The sequence below is a fragment of the Pogona vitticeps genome, chromosome 1 (genome assembly GCF_051106095.1).
Source record: "Pogona vitticeps strain Pit_001003342236 chromosome 1, PviZW2.1, whole genome shotgun sequence".
In the NCBI taxonomy this organism is placed as follows: domain Eukaryota; kingdom Metazoa; phylum Chordata; class Lepidosauria; order Squamata; family Agamidae; genus Pogona; species Pogona vitticeps.
This window is the reverse complement of record NC_135783.1, coordinates 36,841,257-36,859,157: the sequence shown is the minus strand read 5'-3', so window position 1 is coordinate 36,859,157 and position 17,901 is coordinate 36,841,257. Positions and strand designations below refer to the sequence as shown.

General features: G+C 41.6%; 1 protein-coding gene across 1 annotated transcript in view; it reads right to left on the bottom strand.

The window, feature by feature from the left end:
• The window catches only part of DNAH14 (dynein axonemal heavy chain 14), a 334,274-nt gene that overhangs the window by 297,037 nt on the left and 19,336 nt on the right, over positions 1–17,901 (bottom strand). Inside the window, 4 exon segments of the mRNA XM_072989973.2 lie at positions 8,573–8,615; positions 13,673–13,946; positions 15,264–15,429; positions 17,578–17,834. Coding sequence (XP_072846074.2) covers positions 8,573–8,615; positions 13,673–13,946; positions 15,264–15,429; positions 17,578–17,834 — 740 coding nt within the window.

Below are 17,901 nucleotides of genomic sequence, written 5' to 3'. Positions count from 1 at the left end.
ACCCCACTCATCTCACTGTGGCGAAGCCCTGCCTCTACAAAATTTTAAAAAGTTTTAAAGTTTTTTTAAATTGAAAAAGTCTCCATGTACCCTACTGTAGGTAAAACCATATTAAAAGCAACTTGGGGATATGAATCCATCATGGATGCTCCGAGTCCCTCAAATTGTGGCTAAAAATTTTCCATGCCCCATCTCGGTGCATGGGGAGATTTTAAGCAATTATATTAAATTAGAGTGCTTGAGGAGCTGGGATCTTCATGAGTACGGGCAGAGGAAAAGAATATCCTTGGATGTTGCATGTGGTCCATCATGTTCACCATTCCAGTTTACAGCACAGTTTACAAAATTTCTTCTGTCTGCAGCTGCTGCCTGCAGCTTCCAAAAAAGTTTCTCTAAATTTTAATTGCCCCATCTGAACAAGTAAAATGGGATTAAATTGGAACGGAAAACAGGAAACGCCCTTAACAAACTTTCTTAAATTAACTTAAGCAGTGATTAGTATTCAAGATTTATTTGGTGTGACTACCTAGTCCAGGGACATGGTGGTGCTGTGGGTTAAACTGCAGAAGCCTCTGTGCTGCAAGGTCAGAAGACCTTGGCATTCAGTTCCCACTCATGCATCAGATTCGTGCGTCGACTCAGTTCGTCAGCTAACACGTTGTCTTCCGTTGACACATGACCTGCCACTGGAAAAATGTGATGGCGGTAACACCATTCCCAAAGCGTTACCGTTAGGAACAGCAGGGAGAGTGTGTGCCCCCTTGTTTGTTTATATAATACATGGTCGTGGTATTGTCCGTGACTATTTGTATCCCACGATCATGCACTAGGGGGAAAAAGGCTTTGAGTGCTTTGATGACAGCCAGAATCTCCAGGTGGTTGATGTGGAGAATCTGCTCTTGAGCTGACCACCGGGCATGTATGCAATGTTGGCCGCAATGTGCCCCCCAACCTGTTGGACTTGCGTCCGTGGTGACTTGGACAGTCAAGCGAAGAGGTTGAAAAGGATGTCCTACTTGTAGTGTGGCACAAAACTCCACCATTGTAACTGATGCGCCAGCTCTGGTGTGACTTGAAGATGCTTCCCTTGATGATATCGAAGAGGGTCGAAAAGGGAAAGAAGTCACACTTGTAGAGACCTGAGTTTCAGTCGAGCATGAGCCAAGCCTGGAGTTGTTGACGCCATAAGACCCAGGAGATGCTGAGCATGAAGCACGGACACTGTAGCTCCTGCCCTGAACTTCTTTACAGCTTTCAGAATCTTTTGGATCCGTTCTTGTGGAAGGAAGATGTGGCCCTTGATAGCATCTATCGTGGGCCCCAACGTACTCTACGACTCTTGAGGGAATCAAACGAGATTTTTTGTAATTTATCTTGAGACCTAGATTCTGAAGCACATGTAGAATGAATTTTGTGTCTTTCAGGGCCCTGTGTCTGGACGGGGAGACCACCAACCAGTCGTCGATGTACAGAAAAACATGGACACCGTTTAATCTCAGGTAAGCAGCCACAGGTGCCATGCACTTCGTAAACGTCCAGGGGGCCATCGCAAGGCCGAATGGAAGAGCCAGGAATTGGTAAATGACATCTTGAAAGACAAACCTCAAGAATGTGCGGTGTGTGGGATGAATCGTTATGTGAAAGTATGCGTCTTTCAGGTCTATAACCACGAACCAATCTTTTCTTTTCAGCAGATGGATGATAGACTCCAGCGTCACCATTTGGAACCGGCATGGTCGAAGTTAAATATTTAGGGTTCTTAGGTCCATGATAGGTCTTCTTCCTCCATCTTTTTTGGGAACTGTGAAGTATCTTGAGTAGAAACCATTTGCAATGTCTCTTTTTGGCACTTCCTGAATAGTGTGCTTTTTCCAACAATGAACGAACCTCCTCCTCTAGAGCAGGGTCGAATGATGTATGTTCTACCTGACCTAGAGGAAGATATTCTATAAATTCTAGCTGGTAGCCAGAGTGGATGATGTATAGAACCCATGAGTCTCTTGTGATGGTGGACCAATTTTGAATAAATGGTTGCAGTCTTGTCACGGGAGTTGGGAGTGGTAGTATTGCTGTCTAGTCAAAGATATGGCTTGTGTTTCTTGGCAGGAGGCTTGCATGACTGACATTGCTGGGAAGGTTGAGCACGGTAAGTACAGGTTGAAGAAGTACCTTGTGAAGACCTGGACTGAGATTGCCCTTTGAATTGCCTGTATCGCTGAGAAGGTTGATTATATTGGCTGGAGGGCTTCTTCCACTGATATCTATTGAATCCGGGCTGAGGCTGAATGTAATAGGATTTTTGGCCTTGTGCAGCTCTTCAAGATGACCGTCGGTTTTTTCATTAAAAAGACCCGAAGCATCGAAAGGTAAGTCCTCCACCTTGGTCTTCACGTCATCAAGAATATTCGCAGACCGAAGCCATGCATGTCTGTGAAGAGTAACAGCAAATACAAGAATTCTAGCAGCCGCCTCAACCAAATGTCTGGTGCTTGGAAACGGTTTGGGCCTCCTCATAGGTGTTGAGATACCCTTGCCTCACATCTTCAGGCAACAGTTTTAGACCTGGGAGAATTTTCAGCCATAGCTACTTCTGGTAAGCACCTAAGGCAGTCTGGTAATTAGCAACTCGCAGCATGAAGGAAATAAGGGAGTAGAGCCATCTGCCTATCATTTCCAGCTTCTTCCCCTCCTTATTTGTTGGAATAACATGAGCTCTCCCAGTCGGTTTGCTACAGCTGGTCTCGACTATCAGGGAGTTAGGAATTGGATGCTTCAGAAGGAATTTAGCATCATCACCATTGATCTTGTACATATTCTCGGTGCGTCTACGTAACAGGACTGCGACCAAAGCATGGTCCCAGAGTTTCTTAATAATTCCCAACAAAGCTGGTAAATAGGATAAGCTAGGAGGTGGGGACCGTTCCTTATTATTGTCCCCAAATATAAGATCCTCCTCCGGAGGTGGGGGCTCATCTGCATGTAACTTAAGAGTCTTCGCTAATCTCGATAACATCTGGGAGTAGGAAGAAAAATCCTCAGATAGAGAGGAATCATGCGGATCACCAGTGTCAGTTTCAACCGTCTCTCCCACAGGCAACTCATCAGACTTTGGCTGTTGAGGCAGGTCACCTTCAGAATCAGAGGCTTGAGAAGAGAATGGAACTTCATCTTCAGACGATATCTCATGGCTCCTGTTCTGACGTCGAGGCTCAACTTCGAGAGCCGCAGTAGTAGCACGCTGTGGAGGTAGCGGCGCTGTCGACATCAAAGCAGAAATGATAGGAGAATCTGCTGGTTTAGCCCCAAGCAGGGCTGTCTGAGGGAATTTTTCAGCCTCCTCACGGCGTTGACGTCGATGTTTTCGCGGGGGGGTCGACACAGACAAAGAAGATACATATATATATTTTACATGCCGACGACGTAGACGATGGTCTGACGATGTCAAAGAGGAGGAAGTAGAGAAATTCCTTCTACGATGTCGTCTGTGCCTCGATCCCAAGGTGGATGAATCATCCGAAGACGATCTGTGTCGACGTTGAGAACGACAATGTTTCCTTTTGTCGTCCTTGTGAGGCGATCGATGTCGATCATCAGAAACATGCTTCCTTTTTTCTGCTTTCTTTCGCGGAGGCGAGGTTGGACGGGAGGGAGTTGGAGACACAGAATAAGCCAAAGATGCCCGCCCAGTGGAAACAGGGCTCAAAGGGGTTGAACCCAAGCTTGCAGTAACCTGGACAAGCTGGCTAGGCATCGGGGAGGAAGCACCAAGGGGTAAAACTGGGTCTACTTGCCTGGGAGGGAGCGAAGGGGCTGTCTCCGACATGGAATCCTTATCCCTAGATGAATCCTCCAAAATCGGCAAGGGAAGAGATGAGGAAATGGGAGCAAGCTGCTGGGCAGAATCTTTACTCTTGACTGACTGCTTGGTCTTCGTTTGTTTTGCAGCCTTCGGAGCCGAAGCAGCCTTAGAAGAAGATGTCTTCTTAAATGCAGTTTTCTTAGATGGTTTGTCAGCAGAAGGATTAACTGCAGATAACTGGTGAGGACTACCTTCAGCACAAGGGGTAGATGCGGGAGATGGGAGCTCCATAGCAGATGGTTTAGAAGCCGAGAGAGCAGAATCCCACAAGTGCAACTTCAGCCTCTGCTGCCGTGCCTTCAAAGCAGCTTTAGTAAAAGCCTTGCAGTGCTTGCAATTTTGAGATGAATGCGATTCACCACGGCAAAAAAGACAGGTGTCATGTCCATCGTGGTAAGGAATTTTTCCAGAGCAAACCATGCACTGGCTAAAGGGGCCAGAGCGTGGGGGGGCATAGGCAGAGACCGATAGAACCAAGACTCAGCCAGTAAAAATGGCGGGAAAAGGGTAAACCCCAGCCAGAGCAACAGGGAAAAACCGGAACACCAAAACTGAGTCCGTAAGGCAGAGAGAGTAGTCGATTAGCACACCAAGTTCAAAAAAATCCGGTAAAACAAACAGTAAATAGAATTTAGCAGAGCTAAAGCCGAAAGGAACCACTTTGCGGAGAAATGGAACTGAGGCTTGGGCGGGGGGAGCATGCGCAGTATAGGCAGTCTTAAACTATGTTTCTTTTTCTACAGAGCTCGAGAACATTCCGAAAGGACCGACGCTGGCGCTGACTTAACCCTTTTGTGTGCATTCACAGAAGACCACGATGAAGAAGGTAAGTTTTCAATTCTCGTCTTGATATCTTCAATAATATTGGAAGATCGTAACCAAGCGTGTCTTCTAAGTGTGATAGCTGATGTAAGAGTCTTCGCAGCTGCATCAGCAACATGCCTGGATGCTAGCCTAAGGTGTTTGCAAACAGTCAGCACTTCTGTATGGGTGTTTAAAAAATCCCTGTCTGACGTCTTCAGGTGCTAATTGTAGAGCGGGTAAAATCCGGGATCACAATTGCCTTTGATATGCCCCCATGGCCACTAGATAATTTGCTACTTATAATACAAATGTAGTTAAGGACTATATCTTTCTTCCCAGCACCTCCAACTTCCTACCTTCCCTGTTAGTTGGCGTGACATGGGCTTTCCCAGGTGACTTGAATGAGCTAGATTCCACAACCAATGAATTAGGAATAGGCTGCTTAGCCAGGAAATTGGTGTCTGTATCATGAATACAATATAAGTTTTCAGTTCTACGTGAGATTGGAGCTGAATTAGCTGGTTGGGACCATGCTTCCTTAATGAGGTCCATGAGGGCAGGTATGTAAGCCAAACTCAATGGTGGAGATCTCTCCTGGTTGATATCTCCAAAAATCAAGTCTCAGTTGAAGGAGGAGGTTGTTCAGTATCCATTTTTAGAGTTTTAGCCATTCGAGATATCATTTCTATATAAGAAGTGAAGTCCTCTGATGGAGATGAAGGATGAGGATCAGCTGCATCCGACTCAAGGATGTCTCCCTTTACTGGTATCTCACCAGAGGCTTCAGAAAGGATCTCTTCATCTTGGTCTGAGATACTTGTAAATAACAGTTGTTCCTGGTCAGAAGCAGAAGGAACATGTGGTCTTTTTAAGTTTTTTCTGTTTGTGCCGGGTTCAGAAGTCTGGGTGTTGCAAATACAAGCTGAGCCTTTGGACGTCAAGTGTGTCTTTTGAGATTGCTCAGCAGTAGCCATAATCTTATCGGTGTGTTTAGAAGGTTGGTGTGCCTCGACGTCGAGATGTTTTCGGTGTCACTGTCTGGGAGGAGATGGCAATGTAGAAGGAGAGGATGATGAAGTGTACTGATAGTGAACTTTCTTCTTTCTCCTTTTCCGATAGTCCTCCGAGGTCGAGGAAGAATCGGACTCGGAATCGTCTCGTCGGCGTCAATGACAAGATTTTCTCCAATCGACGTCATAGTCGTAGTCCTCGTATCTGTGTTTGTGTCGACATCGAGAGGACTTGGGCATCACAACCACGTCCCATCGAGAAGATCGACGTCGAGAAGACAGGTGTTTCGTCTTAGCTGACTTCTTTCAAGGTGGAGAGTCAGGTCTCGACAATGTCAACACCGACGAAAGAGTCAGAGAAGCCCGCCCAGTGGAAACAGGGCTGTTATGGGCAATTGGCGAGCTAGTTGGGGTAGTCATTAGCTGGCTAGCTGTAGGAGACTGGCTGGCACCGACAGGGAAGTTTTCTTGCTGTCGAGGTGACAGAGATTCCCGATCCCAGGGAGAATCTTCCAACATTGGTGAGGGGACCGATGCTGAGATGGGAAGTACAGCGAGGTGAGAATCCTTAGTTTTATCCTTACTTTTTGACGATGGCTTTTTCAGGTCGCCTGCAGAAGTGGAAGATTTTGTTGCAGAGGTACGTGGTTTCTTTGTAGTAGGTTTTTTAACTGGCTTGTCAGTGGACTTGGGAGCCGAAGTAGGGAGTGGTGAAGAAACCGCAACTTCAGATCTAACCGAAGAGGCAACTGAAGCTGCTTCCATTTCTGATGGTTGAGAGGCAGAAAGGGTCTTGTCCCACAGAAAATATTTTAAGTGTTGTTGTCTAGCCTTTAGTGCTGCTTTGGTAAACTTCCTGCAATGTTTACAGAGATGGGGCTGATGAGACACACAAATCGTGACCGTCTGAAAAAGGCAGTTTCCTGGAACAGGAGCAGCAGTGGCTGACAGGTCCAGAAGGGGACATAAAGCGGTAGGTATAATAGTTAGGAAGTCTTTAATAGTGGAAGTCTGGTAATTATTGGAGGTCACAGAGAGGGTAGCGGCTTGCTGAGCAGTGGTGAGGGGAAAAGGCAGGAAAAAATGTTCCAAAGAGATCTTACTGTAATCGTGAGGTGAAGAATAGTCAAGCACTCCAAGTTCAGGAGCAACAGAGAAATATTGTAATCCTAGTGAAGACCGTGCCAAAAATCAAGGGGAAAAACAGTAAAACATTCAGAAAAACACGAGCTCTAAGACGAGAGGTTCCAACACCCACGGCAGTAAAAATGGAACTGGGGGCCGAGGCGGGCGGAGCATGCACTATAGGCGCAAACTAAACTCTGCTACTTTTTTCCAAAGCTCTAGAAATTTCCGAGAGGACCAGCGCATGCACTGTTTAACCCATGTGTGTGCATTCAGAGAGGCCACGATGAAGAAGGTGAAGATACAATGCAGCAGAGAGCCAATTTGTTAATCCCCTTTATGGAGATGTCAACAGCGGAAGTGCAGCAAATGGTGAAGTTTACTATGAACTTCTATATGAAAGGGAGAATAATCGAGATGATGGGACATGCTGCGGCAGATGAAGCAAAGGAGACAATATATGGAGTGGATGAAGCTCTTAAGAATGGAAAAAGAAAGACAACATGATAAGATGGGCACAAAATATTGGTTAGAATGCGGAGATAGAGCAGTGGAGAAAAATGTTAAGTTTAAGAAGATATTTTGGGATAAAGAATATATGATAAAATGAATACAACAGTGATTTAGAGCAACAGAGCAATTCATAACAATAGATCTAAGATGGCAGAATACTATTAAACTTATAAAACTAGTAAACTTAAAAAGGTAAAAAGAAAGTCCAAGAAAATGAAAGATTAGTAATGATAAATATTATGGAAAATTGTTATATTATTTTTTTTGCTTTGTATGATTTCCATCTTTAATACAATTGTATAAGCAGATGTAAGAATAATTTTACCCTTTCTTACCCTTCCTCCCCTCTTACTTGGCCCCCTATTTGTACTATAACCCCTATCCCTATGAAAATGAATAAAATATATTTTTTAAAAACTGTTTAAAATTTTAAAGTTAAATCTATTTTAGTTAACACATATCCATTGTATTAATTCTTACAGTACACAACTGCATTAAAAAAAATTAAAATATGCAAATCAATTTCATTGATTATGCACCTCAACTCCCCTTAACCTTGGAAGTGTGGCCCTCAGATTGCACCGATTTTGTCTGCAGCTGGCAGATAATAATGTGCTGGAGTAGTAATAACAAATAGATGATCTAAAATATCTAGGCACCGTAAAAATATCCATCTGCTTTTCTCTTAAACAACCATAGAGAAAGAAATGCTAACAGCTGTAGCAAAATACTATAGAATGTAAGAGGTATTATAGATCTATTTAAGACATATCTATGCAATCCACACCACAAAGATATAAAAAATTAAGAACTGAATCAGACTACCTTATCCACAACAGCAGTCCTCAGTGACAACTTTCTTAGAGCAAAATCCTACTTGTGCTAAGGGAAAGCTTACATACTGCAGCAATTAATGCAAGCCTACTTACTGACCATGTATATGTGCATGATATATATGCAACCACACATGCAACCAGTCACATGATCAGCATGTAACTGCTATCTTATCAATAAGCTGCAGCAACTTTTGTATTTTCCTCCTGCATTTTTCTGTTAGATGTATAAGATGAAACTGATAAAAATTTATGCCACAAACATTAATATTTAAGGTGTCACAAATTATTTTACTGCATCAGACTAATGCAGCTATCTCTCCAGAAAATACAGTGGTACTAATCACTAAAACATACACAAAATCCCATTTGCAGGGTTTTGTAATGCAATGTGGCTTGCAAAACAAGACTCCTGCGACTATACATACCTCTCATATATAAGTGGTTCATTATTAGATTCAGAGTCTTGGCCTAAAATATGAAAAAGCAAAATTAATTAACAAAATAGACTTCATTTTGAGATCTGAGCTACATAATTTAGGGGAAAGTAAGCAAACAGTAACACAGGAGTAACATTAATGTGTGATATCAGCCCTTGAATTTTTTTTTATAAGACTAACAATAAAAGGCTATGTCAGTGATGTGCACTAGCACCAACATTTGGATTTAAAATTACAGCCTTCCGGGTTCAGAATTTTAAGAATGTGACATTTCCAAAACTCCAGAATATGAATATGATATAGTTATTATTTTTCCCCTTTTAAAAAAACACAAATAGGCAAAACATTTTAAAAGGATTTTCCTGTGTCCTCTGACACCTTCCCAGTGATTGTGTTGTGAGGAAATTAGATGCCATACTTCTCTAAACTGTCCCAGATTATCACATGATAATCTGCATGAGAAAGATCTGTTGCTTTACTCCAAGCTTCACCAAGGGCATACCACACTGAGCAATAAAATCAGATTCCATTCTAATTGCTTGTCTGCAAAGATTCTCATGGGAATCGAAAGGAGGGGCTCGAGAGAAGTTACATTTTGAGGGTGAAGTTACTGTACAAAGGACTTGAACCTAATTGGATAATATGTTGTGGCAACATGGATTTAAGATCTAGCAAGAGGCTAGTTAGGCTCAAGCTATCCATTCATCTGTCTGTCTGTCTGCTGCTGCTAGAATAGATGCCATAAGGATGCAGAAGCTCAACCTTGATTACTTAGATGGCAGTTAGCTAGCAAAAACTCACAGAAGCTATGATCGAGGCTCTCAATGCAGGGCTTGAAAAGAAACTGAAGGGAGAGCCTTGGTGCCAAGGTACATATACCAGTGGGGAGGGGTCTGCACTAATGTATCTTTTTGCTACCACAGAAGTTCTAGAATATTCCGATGAGGCTGCACACATGTGAAGATCACCCAAAGTGTGATTCACAGAGGCCACAAAGAATTAGTAATTAACTTTTATTATTTTATGGGAAATGCTTTAATGTGAATTGCTTAATTATCTGAATATGCTACTCACTGATTTTGCATTGTTTTAGAACTGTACAACCTCCTTTTTGAATTCTTTATGACTTTTTATAATTTTTTATATTTTTACCCAAGTGTGATCCTTGTGGGGGGGGGGGAGGGAATTTGAGTGTCTAAAGAAGGTGCCTTGGCCAACCATTATTTTGGCTGGTTTACCTAATATGGTTGGTGTGCTAATTGCAAAGTGCACGATCAGAAACGATTTCTTTCTTGGGTAAGAAGACAGGTGAAAATCTAGGTTAGAAGTTTGTCCATACTACTAATTTATGCACCCTCCAGTTGTTACCCAGCCTGGTATTCAGAGGGTGGTGAGCACAGTAACTAGAGAGGCTCCTCCGCCTAGTGGAATGACCTCGGGGGGGTTCCTTATATGTGTCAACCAAAAAGAGTGCACACAAACAGCTAGCAGTGTCTTGGTACTAGGAAATATCTCTAATGGATATAATAATGGAACCCTGAACAATGGGAATGCCAGCAGGAAATGCCACCAGCATAGGGCAAGCAGAAGAAAGGTTGCACTGGGGAGTTTCTTAGCTATTTATTTATTTATTTATTTATTTATTTATTTATTTATTTATTTATTTATTTATTTATTTATTTATTTATTTATTTATTTATTTATTTATTTATTTATTTATTTATTTTATACCCTGTCTATCTAGTCGAACGACCACTCTAGGCAGCTAGAATCTGTGACTATGTTATTGTTCATTATTTCCTGGGCACTTTCAGACCATCAGTGAGAGAAAGCTTGTGCCTTTTTCTATATCCTTTCAGATAAAATGTCTCTCCATTATATATCAGCATGAGAAGGCATTATATAGTCTACTGCCACATCAGAAATCAAAACAAACTCCATCATAGTCTAGCTCAGCCAATGATAAGCTTAGATATTGAAGGTCATAAAACTTGCTCCTCTCAGACAGAGTGAAGTACATGTCCTGTGCAGCATACTGTGTAGCCTGCAAGGTCAAAGTAAAATTCCACACACACCCCTTGAGCTAGTGCTTGTTGGAATTATGTTATTTACTGATAGCACAATACATTGGGAACAGTACAATATATCAATATATATGCATGTTGTTTTCATTGATACTCATTGATTGAACTGATTGTTTTCAGAAGCTTAAAGCCCTTTTGCTGCAGAGAAAGCAGAGGCAGAAGGTAAGCTGTGTCTGGGAAGACATTTTATTTGGTGTGGTATTTTTTTTCTAGGCTTGTGGATTTTTAGGCTTGCAAGGGTGTTTTGGTTTGACCCTTGTACTCCCTGACTGCATGGTCTGAGGGGGTGCGGTTTTAGCTTTGAATAAGTGCTCCCAGGAGCGTACCCCATTCTCTGATTCTATCTATCTATCTATCTATCTATCTATCTGTCTGTCTGTCTGTCTGTCTGTCCGTCCGTCCGTCCGTCCTTCCTTCCTTCCTTCCTTCCTTCCTTCCTTCCTTCGTTCGTTCGTTCGTTCGTTCGTTCGTTCGTTCGTTCGTTCGTTCGTTCGTTCGTTCGTTCGTTCGTTCGTTCGTTCGTTCGTTCGTTCGTTCGTTCGTTCGTTTGTTTGTTTGTTTGGACTCTAACTTGGTAAATAGAAAAGACACATAGGAATGCATACACCTGGGGAACAGGAAAGTTTTAGGAGGAAGATCAGACTTCCTCTTTTTAATTCACTGACCAATCAGTTGAGATGGAGAGTGCAGGGTGTGAAGAACTTGTAACACCTGTGGCATGTTTGTTTCTTGCCCAATGAGGTGCCTGGGTAGAAATGCTCTAAGTACAGTATAAGTTTGTGGTCCTCTTGGAAGACAAGAGGTCTGGCAGCTGGAGGCCTGTGTTTCTAATCTTTGCACTATCCAGATCCAGAGCAGCTGGTGCTGGCAGTGGATGTGGTTCTGCCGGCACTGCCGCGCCACTGCCGCCGTTGAGGAAGTTATCATTGCCCTTCACCACTGCCGCTGCGGGAAGGGGGGCAATGATAACTTCCTCAATGGTTCAAGGGGCTGTTTCTTTCAAAAAGTTAAGAACCACTGTCCTAGAGTACTTACTTGCAGTTTCTCTGGTGTCCATGCATAGTCTAGAGAGGGAACACAGACCCAGTCTTGCCAAAGGACTGAGTTTCTTGCATTTCTGTTTGCAAGGTAGACATCCTTCCCTTCCTCCTCCCCAAAATGTGGCTTCTCTATTTTACCTGGAAGCTGCTTCCGTTGGAGAAGTCAGACCTCAAGTGAGTTTCCTTTAAGCCAGTGGGCCCCAACCTTTTCCCAACCGTGGACCAGTTGGTGGGGCCTGGCTCGCTTGTGGGAGTGTGGTGCGCCAGCAGGGGGGTGGAATGCACTTACATGCATGCATGCTGCATTGCTCATGGGGAGCCAGGATATCTGTGTCCGCGGCCCAGTCCTGCCTAGGCCACAGACCGCTGCCAGGTCACAGACCAGGGGTTGGAGACCCCTGCTTTAAGGCTTAAAGTTTAAGCCATCTATAGACAGCATAGCCTCTGTTTCCATCTAGTGGCATGATCTGGTAATACACTTTGGAAAGTTATATGCATGTTTTTTAAATTTTGTTTTATTATTTTATTTTATTTTATTTTTTTCAGGTAGTGAATAAGTGAAACCACCAGTTCTGAATCCATGAACACAGCAGTCCTATTGTACTGGGGAGCTGCAGCCAGTGGCCAGTAAGTAAAGGGAGCTGCAAGTCAAAACAGTTTGGGGACCATTGACCTACTGTCCCCTCTGTCATACCAACCAAGCTCCGGAACATTGGGATTACCTGGCTAAGGACAGCTATCTCTCTACTTTGAACCAGAGGCTTTTCTGACACCTCCTTGGCAGACACACACACACACACACACACACACACACACACACACACACACACAAACAAACCCAATGCTGCTGCCTGCTGCTCTTTCATAGTGTCAGTGCTGAGCAAGGTAGCTGGGTGACAGATTTTGTTTGGGGGAGCTCATAATAGCAGTTGTAAGCTGTCTTTTTTCTCTCCCTCTCCCACCCCTTTCAACAGAAGCTGCAGACTTCCCCTAGTACCTACTTCTACTTTACCCACCTTTCATACTGCCTGCAGACTCTATCCAAAGAAAACCAGGATTTGATTCTGCTACATTAGAACACAACCCCTTCCAATGAAAATCAGACACAACATCTATCTGTCTACATATAACAAAATGTTATTCCCGAGCCAATACGCGCCAAAAGGACATAAACCTAATACAGTATTTCTCTGTTGATTTTTAACATATTCTTCTATGAATCTACTAATCCTAAATCTTATTCTTCAGAAAAGGATACAGAAAAAACTGTTGCAGCGCAGGCTTGCACCACAGTATATCCACGCAGCTACACACACCTTTAAATTAGAAATAACCAATGTAAAAAAACAAAACAAAACCTCCTGCTATCTGTCCCTGCTTCTAGATTTCATTGGTGCAGACAGGCATCATTTACAGTTTTGCTCTCACCCCAGGCCCACTCCTTCAGGAAACCTATGTCAACCCCAAACAGCAGACACTGAGTTTTCTGCCTCAACTGCTCTTGGTGCCAGAGTTTTTTTAAGTTTCGTTTATCAAGAAATCACTCCAGGATGCTTGAGATATAAGTTTCACTTTCACTTCTTCCTATAGCAAGCAAAAACCTTGCCTTTTGTTTTCTAATCTGACTTTTGCATTCTAATCAATGGGGTTCCAAGTATTAGAAATTATATATCAACAGTCTGCACTAAAGGGTGGTAGCTAGGTTTCAAGTGTTGGTTCCTACAAGTTGCCTGAAAGTACCTGAGAAGTGTGTAATCCATTTGTGTGAAAATTAATGGAGGGCAAAGCCTCCATAGGAAGAACATCACACAGAGTCTCATTTCCGTTTTCAGCTCCATGTTGTGTTGTCTGTCATAGATTTGAGCTTGGAATACCATGGTAGCTCATATAAAGTAACTCTGAACAATATTTATACTATTACTCAAACAGTGTTAACTTCAAATAACTGTTAACCTTAACCTTACCCCAATATTTTCTATTTTTTTCACTTCTGGTTTCACTCATCTCCTGTGCAGTGTCCTCACATTTGTTTCTACTGTCATCTTTAGACAGTTTTTTCAAATCTTCATCAGGTTCTCTGAAAGATTCTGGTAGCACTTCTGGGATATAATTATCATCATCCTGGTAGTATTTTCTACAATAATCCTTTTCATAAGGAATTCTCAGACATATATCTACTTCAAATATTGGAAAGTATTCTTCTTCTCCTTTCAGAAGCCTTTTCACTTCTTCTAATATCTAAATTTGTGTAAAGACATATTTAAAATTAAAATGGCTTTCATTTTCCACATTTTAATGTAAACAGCAGATTTACTATATAGCGCTTATTCATTCTTGTTGCAGGTGTGCCTAGATTACTCCTAGAGGTTTGTTCCCTCAGTGGGGTTTGGAGGCAAAATAGTCAGACAGTGAGCGAGGCAGCAAAAGTAATTTATTCCAACCAGTGAAGGTAAGTCACTAGGATGGAAGTACAAAAACATGGAGCATTCACAAAGCTTTTATAATAATTTTCCTGTCAAGATTTCTACTGAAAATAGGGCAAGAATAGTTAATGTATGAACAAAACAAAACCAAATAAAATCTTGAAGCCATGAGCTACATAGAATCACTCAAAAGAACTTCTATAAAAATGAATAAAGGAGCTTTGGGTACTAGATATTGGTTGATACTACTATGCAATTAAATTATTTTCAATATTGCATTGGTTATAATCCAATGTGATACTGAAAATAATTCAATGTAATCCAGAACAGAATTCATATATAATAATCATCTTAGAATTGCAGAGCTGAAAGGGACTCTATGGATCATCATGTCTAGCCTCTGTCAGGGAGACACAGCGGAGAACTGAACTCCCAACTTTTGGCTTTGCAGCCAATTACTTAAACCTCTGAGTTGTCCAGCAGTTCATATAAGAGACAACACGTTTTTGTTTTTTTAATCTGTTGTTTAATTTTTGTTATTTTGTTTTTACCTATAATGAAAGTAATAGAGAATGCAGAACACTCTATGTGGGGCTGCCTCTGAAGATGGTTTGGAAACTTCACCTGGTACAAAATGCTGCAACCAGACTGTTGATTGGGGTTGGTCACCATCGCTGTGTGACCCTCTTCCTGTTACAACAGCTTTATTGGCCATGGGTTCATTTCTAAGCCTTATTCAAGGTGCTAATAATTACCTTTAAAGCCTTTTTCACCTTAGGTCCAGGCTATCTAAAATTTATTTATTTATTTATTTATTGAGCTTATATGCCGCCCATTTAGACGCAGTCTACTCTGGGCAGCTCACAAAACATGTAATAAAAACAATTAATAAAAAAAATTAAAAGACCATATCTTCCTGTACAGGCCATCAAATGTATTAAGATCCTCAGGGAAGTGCCTTCTTTCGGTTCTACACTCTCTCATGCACTCACCTTTAGATCCTTTCCAGTTCACTTTTTCTCAAGTAATTTTTACTTTTCACAACAGGCTCCCTTATTGTCTTTTATTTATTACACAATTATTAATCCAAATCATTGTGTTGTAAACAACTTTCCATAGGAAATTTCTTTACCTTGTCAATATCACTGACAGTAACAATTTCATGCTGTGCTTCAGGTTTCTTTGAAAGATATGATGATTCCTGGGATCCTTGGAAATAATTATCTTGAAGCATCCACAGACATCTGTTTTCAGTGTCCAATAAGCTATTTGCTCTCTCAATTGTATTTTTAAATAACCTGCATATATAAAAAAAGCTTACATTAAATTTTAAACTATACATGCAATATTTGAAAATCTCTTATATTTGAAATAAATCATATTTTGAATAATATTTTGAATAGGGCAGTCCACTTTTATTCAATACTTTGCATGGTGCTTTTAAAAGGAGCTAAGGGCATCAAACCTGGTTAATCTTATTGACAATCTCATAAGCAGGGAGCACCATCCATGAAGGGGGGCAAATCATTTTACCTTCCCATTTTCAACTCAAAGGACTATAAATTCTCTGCTGAAACAAGGAGGGTGCTTACTCATAATCATGATGCGTGAACATATATATATATTGTGACTGTGCAGAGTGTCATTCAGACCTTGCTAATGCTGAATAGAATTCTAGCAGGAACCCTACCCCACTCTGAACTGATAGCACTCCAGCCTGGTACAGGGGAGAAGCTAGCAGAAAAGGGAAGTAAAACAGATGCTGTAGAGCAACAACTATATTGAAATGGACATTTTTTCCAGATTTGGCAGCAAATCAGTTTTTCTGCAGAAATGGTAAAATCATAGCCAGAGAAAACAAGTGGAATACCTTTAATTTTATGAAAGCATTGACTCATCAAAGATCAGCTGCAGAGTTTGGCAGCATGAGTCCTATGTGCCCTACACAGCTCGCAGGGGTCCAAATGTGGCCTCTAAGTAGCCCCGGTTCCCTAGCACTCCCACAACCCTCAATTTTTTTTAAAAAAATGGAAATAAATAACAAGGTTAAAAAGTCCTTTTGTTCCCTCTAGGCAGTGTGGGGAAACAATTTTGTCATGTTTTGATGTCTTCCAGCAACTGGGGCCCTCAACATAACTCTTTTTTTTAATGGTTGCTAAAGAGCATGAATGAGCTTTCCAGTAACTCCCCTCTCTCGTCATTATAACAAAAAAATGGAGGAGGGTAGGATTGATAAGAAAGTCCAAGATCCAGGCTTGGCAAGCAGGACTTCTGGACACTGTCCACTCCTGATACAGTGAAAAGTATATAAATATGTTTTATACTGTCCATCTGGATACAAGGCCTTTAATTCTTTTTATAATTATTTTCTTTCCAGTACAAGTAATTGTATTCTCGAAGGCTTTCACGGCCGGGATCCAGCTGTTTGGCCATGTTCTTAAGGTTTTTCTTCCTAACATTTCTCCAGTCTCTGTGGCCGGCATCTTCAGAGGACAGGAGTCAGAACTCTGTCTGTGCTCTGGTGCAGTTTGTGAGATAGCTGAGTATTTATAGCTGTGGGATCAACTTTTTGTCTTTTTCAGGAGATTGGGTGATTATGGTGATTAGCGTGTTTTTTGTTGTGGGTGTATTGTTGTGATAGTCTAACATAATGATTGCTGGTGTTGTCCAGTACTTCTCTTTTTGAAATAGACGTTGATGTCCAGCTTGCTTCAGAGCATGTTCAGCTATTGACAATTTTTCCATTTGTTTTAGTCTGCAGTGTCTCTCATGTTCTTTGATTCTAGTGTGGATGCTGTGTTTTCTGGTTCTAATAGTGAGGGGGTCCCACTGTAGGAGTATACCAGATATCTTGCAGTTGTGGCCAGGTATATATTGGCTTTGGACTGGACAGGGAAGCCATTGAAATCCACAAACACTAGAAGAGTTTCAACAAAAAAGAAGAAAGTTTAAAACTCAACAAAGCCTGGCTCCCATCACTGAAAAATACAGCCTGCAAAAGGTCAACGAACTCTACCCAGCCACAAGGACTGGTGATCACTGCACACAAAGCTAACACCACCCATCAATCACAGTGACAGATAATCTCTTCCACTTATCACAACAATACACTCACAACAAAAACACTCTGATCACCATAATCACCTAATCTCCTGAAAAGGACAAAAAAGCTGATCACACAGCTATAAATACTCAACTATCCAAACAAACTGCAGCAGAGCACAGACAGAGTTCTCACTCCTGTCCTCTGAAGATGCTGGCCACAGAGACTGGTGCAACATTAGGAAGAAAAACCTTAAGAAAACAGCCAAACAGTCCGAAAAACCTACAACAACCAACAAGTAATTATATTTATTAATATGCTATTTAGTATGGAATTTTATTTAAAAATATTAAGGAACAAGCTGTCTGGACCAAGTGTTTCTTTATAACTAAGAAACAGTAACCTTATAAGATTTTCATTTGTCTTCTGTTTTGGAATTGTCATGGAACTGGAACCTCTAAATATCTCCAAAAGCAGATTTACAGCATTGTGAACCAATCTGCGAAGCAGTTCTTGAAAAATCCTATCAACAAGTCGAAGAAAACTAGAAAACCTCTCCATAATGTGTCGCCATTCAGCTATCTCAAAGTATTTTGACTTCTCTTTGGTATCATCTGACAAATGCTGAAAAAGCTTTTCTGCTCCTTTCATTTCTGCTACCTGGAATGTTTCATAAGAATAAATTTGAAAAAGGAATCAACATATGTTAGATATCCTTTCATCAAAC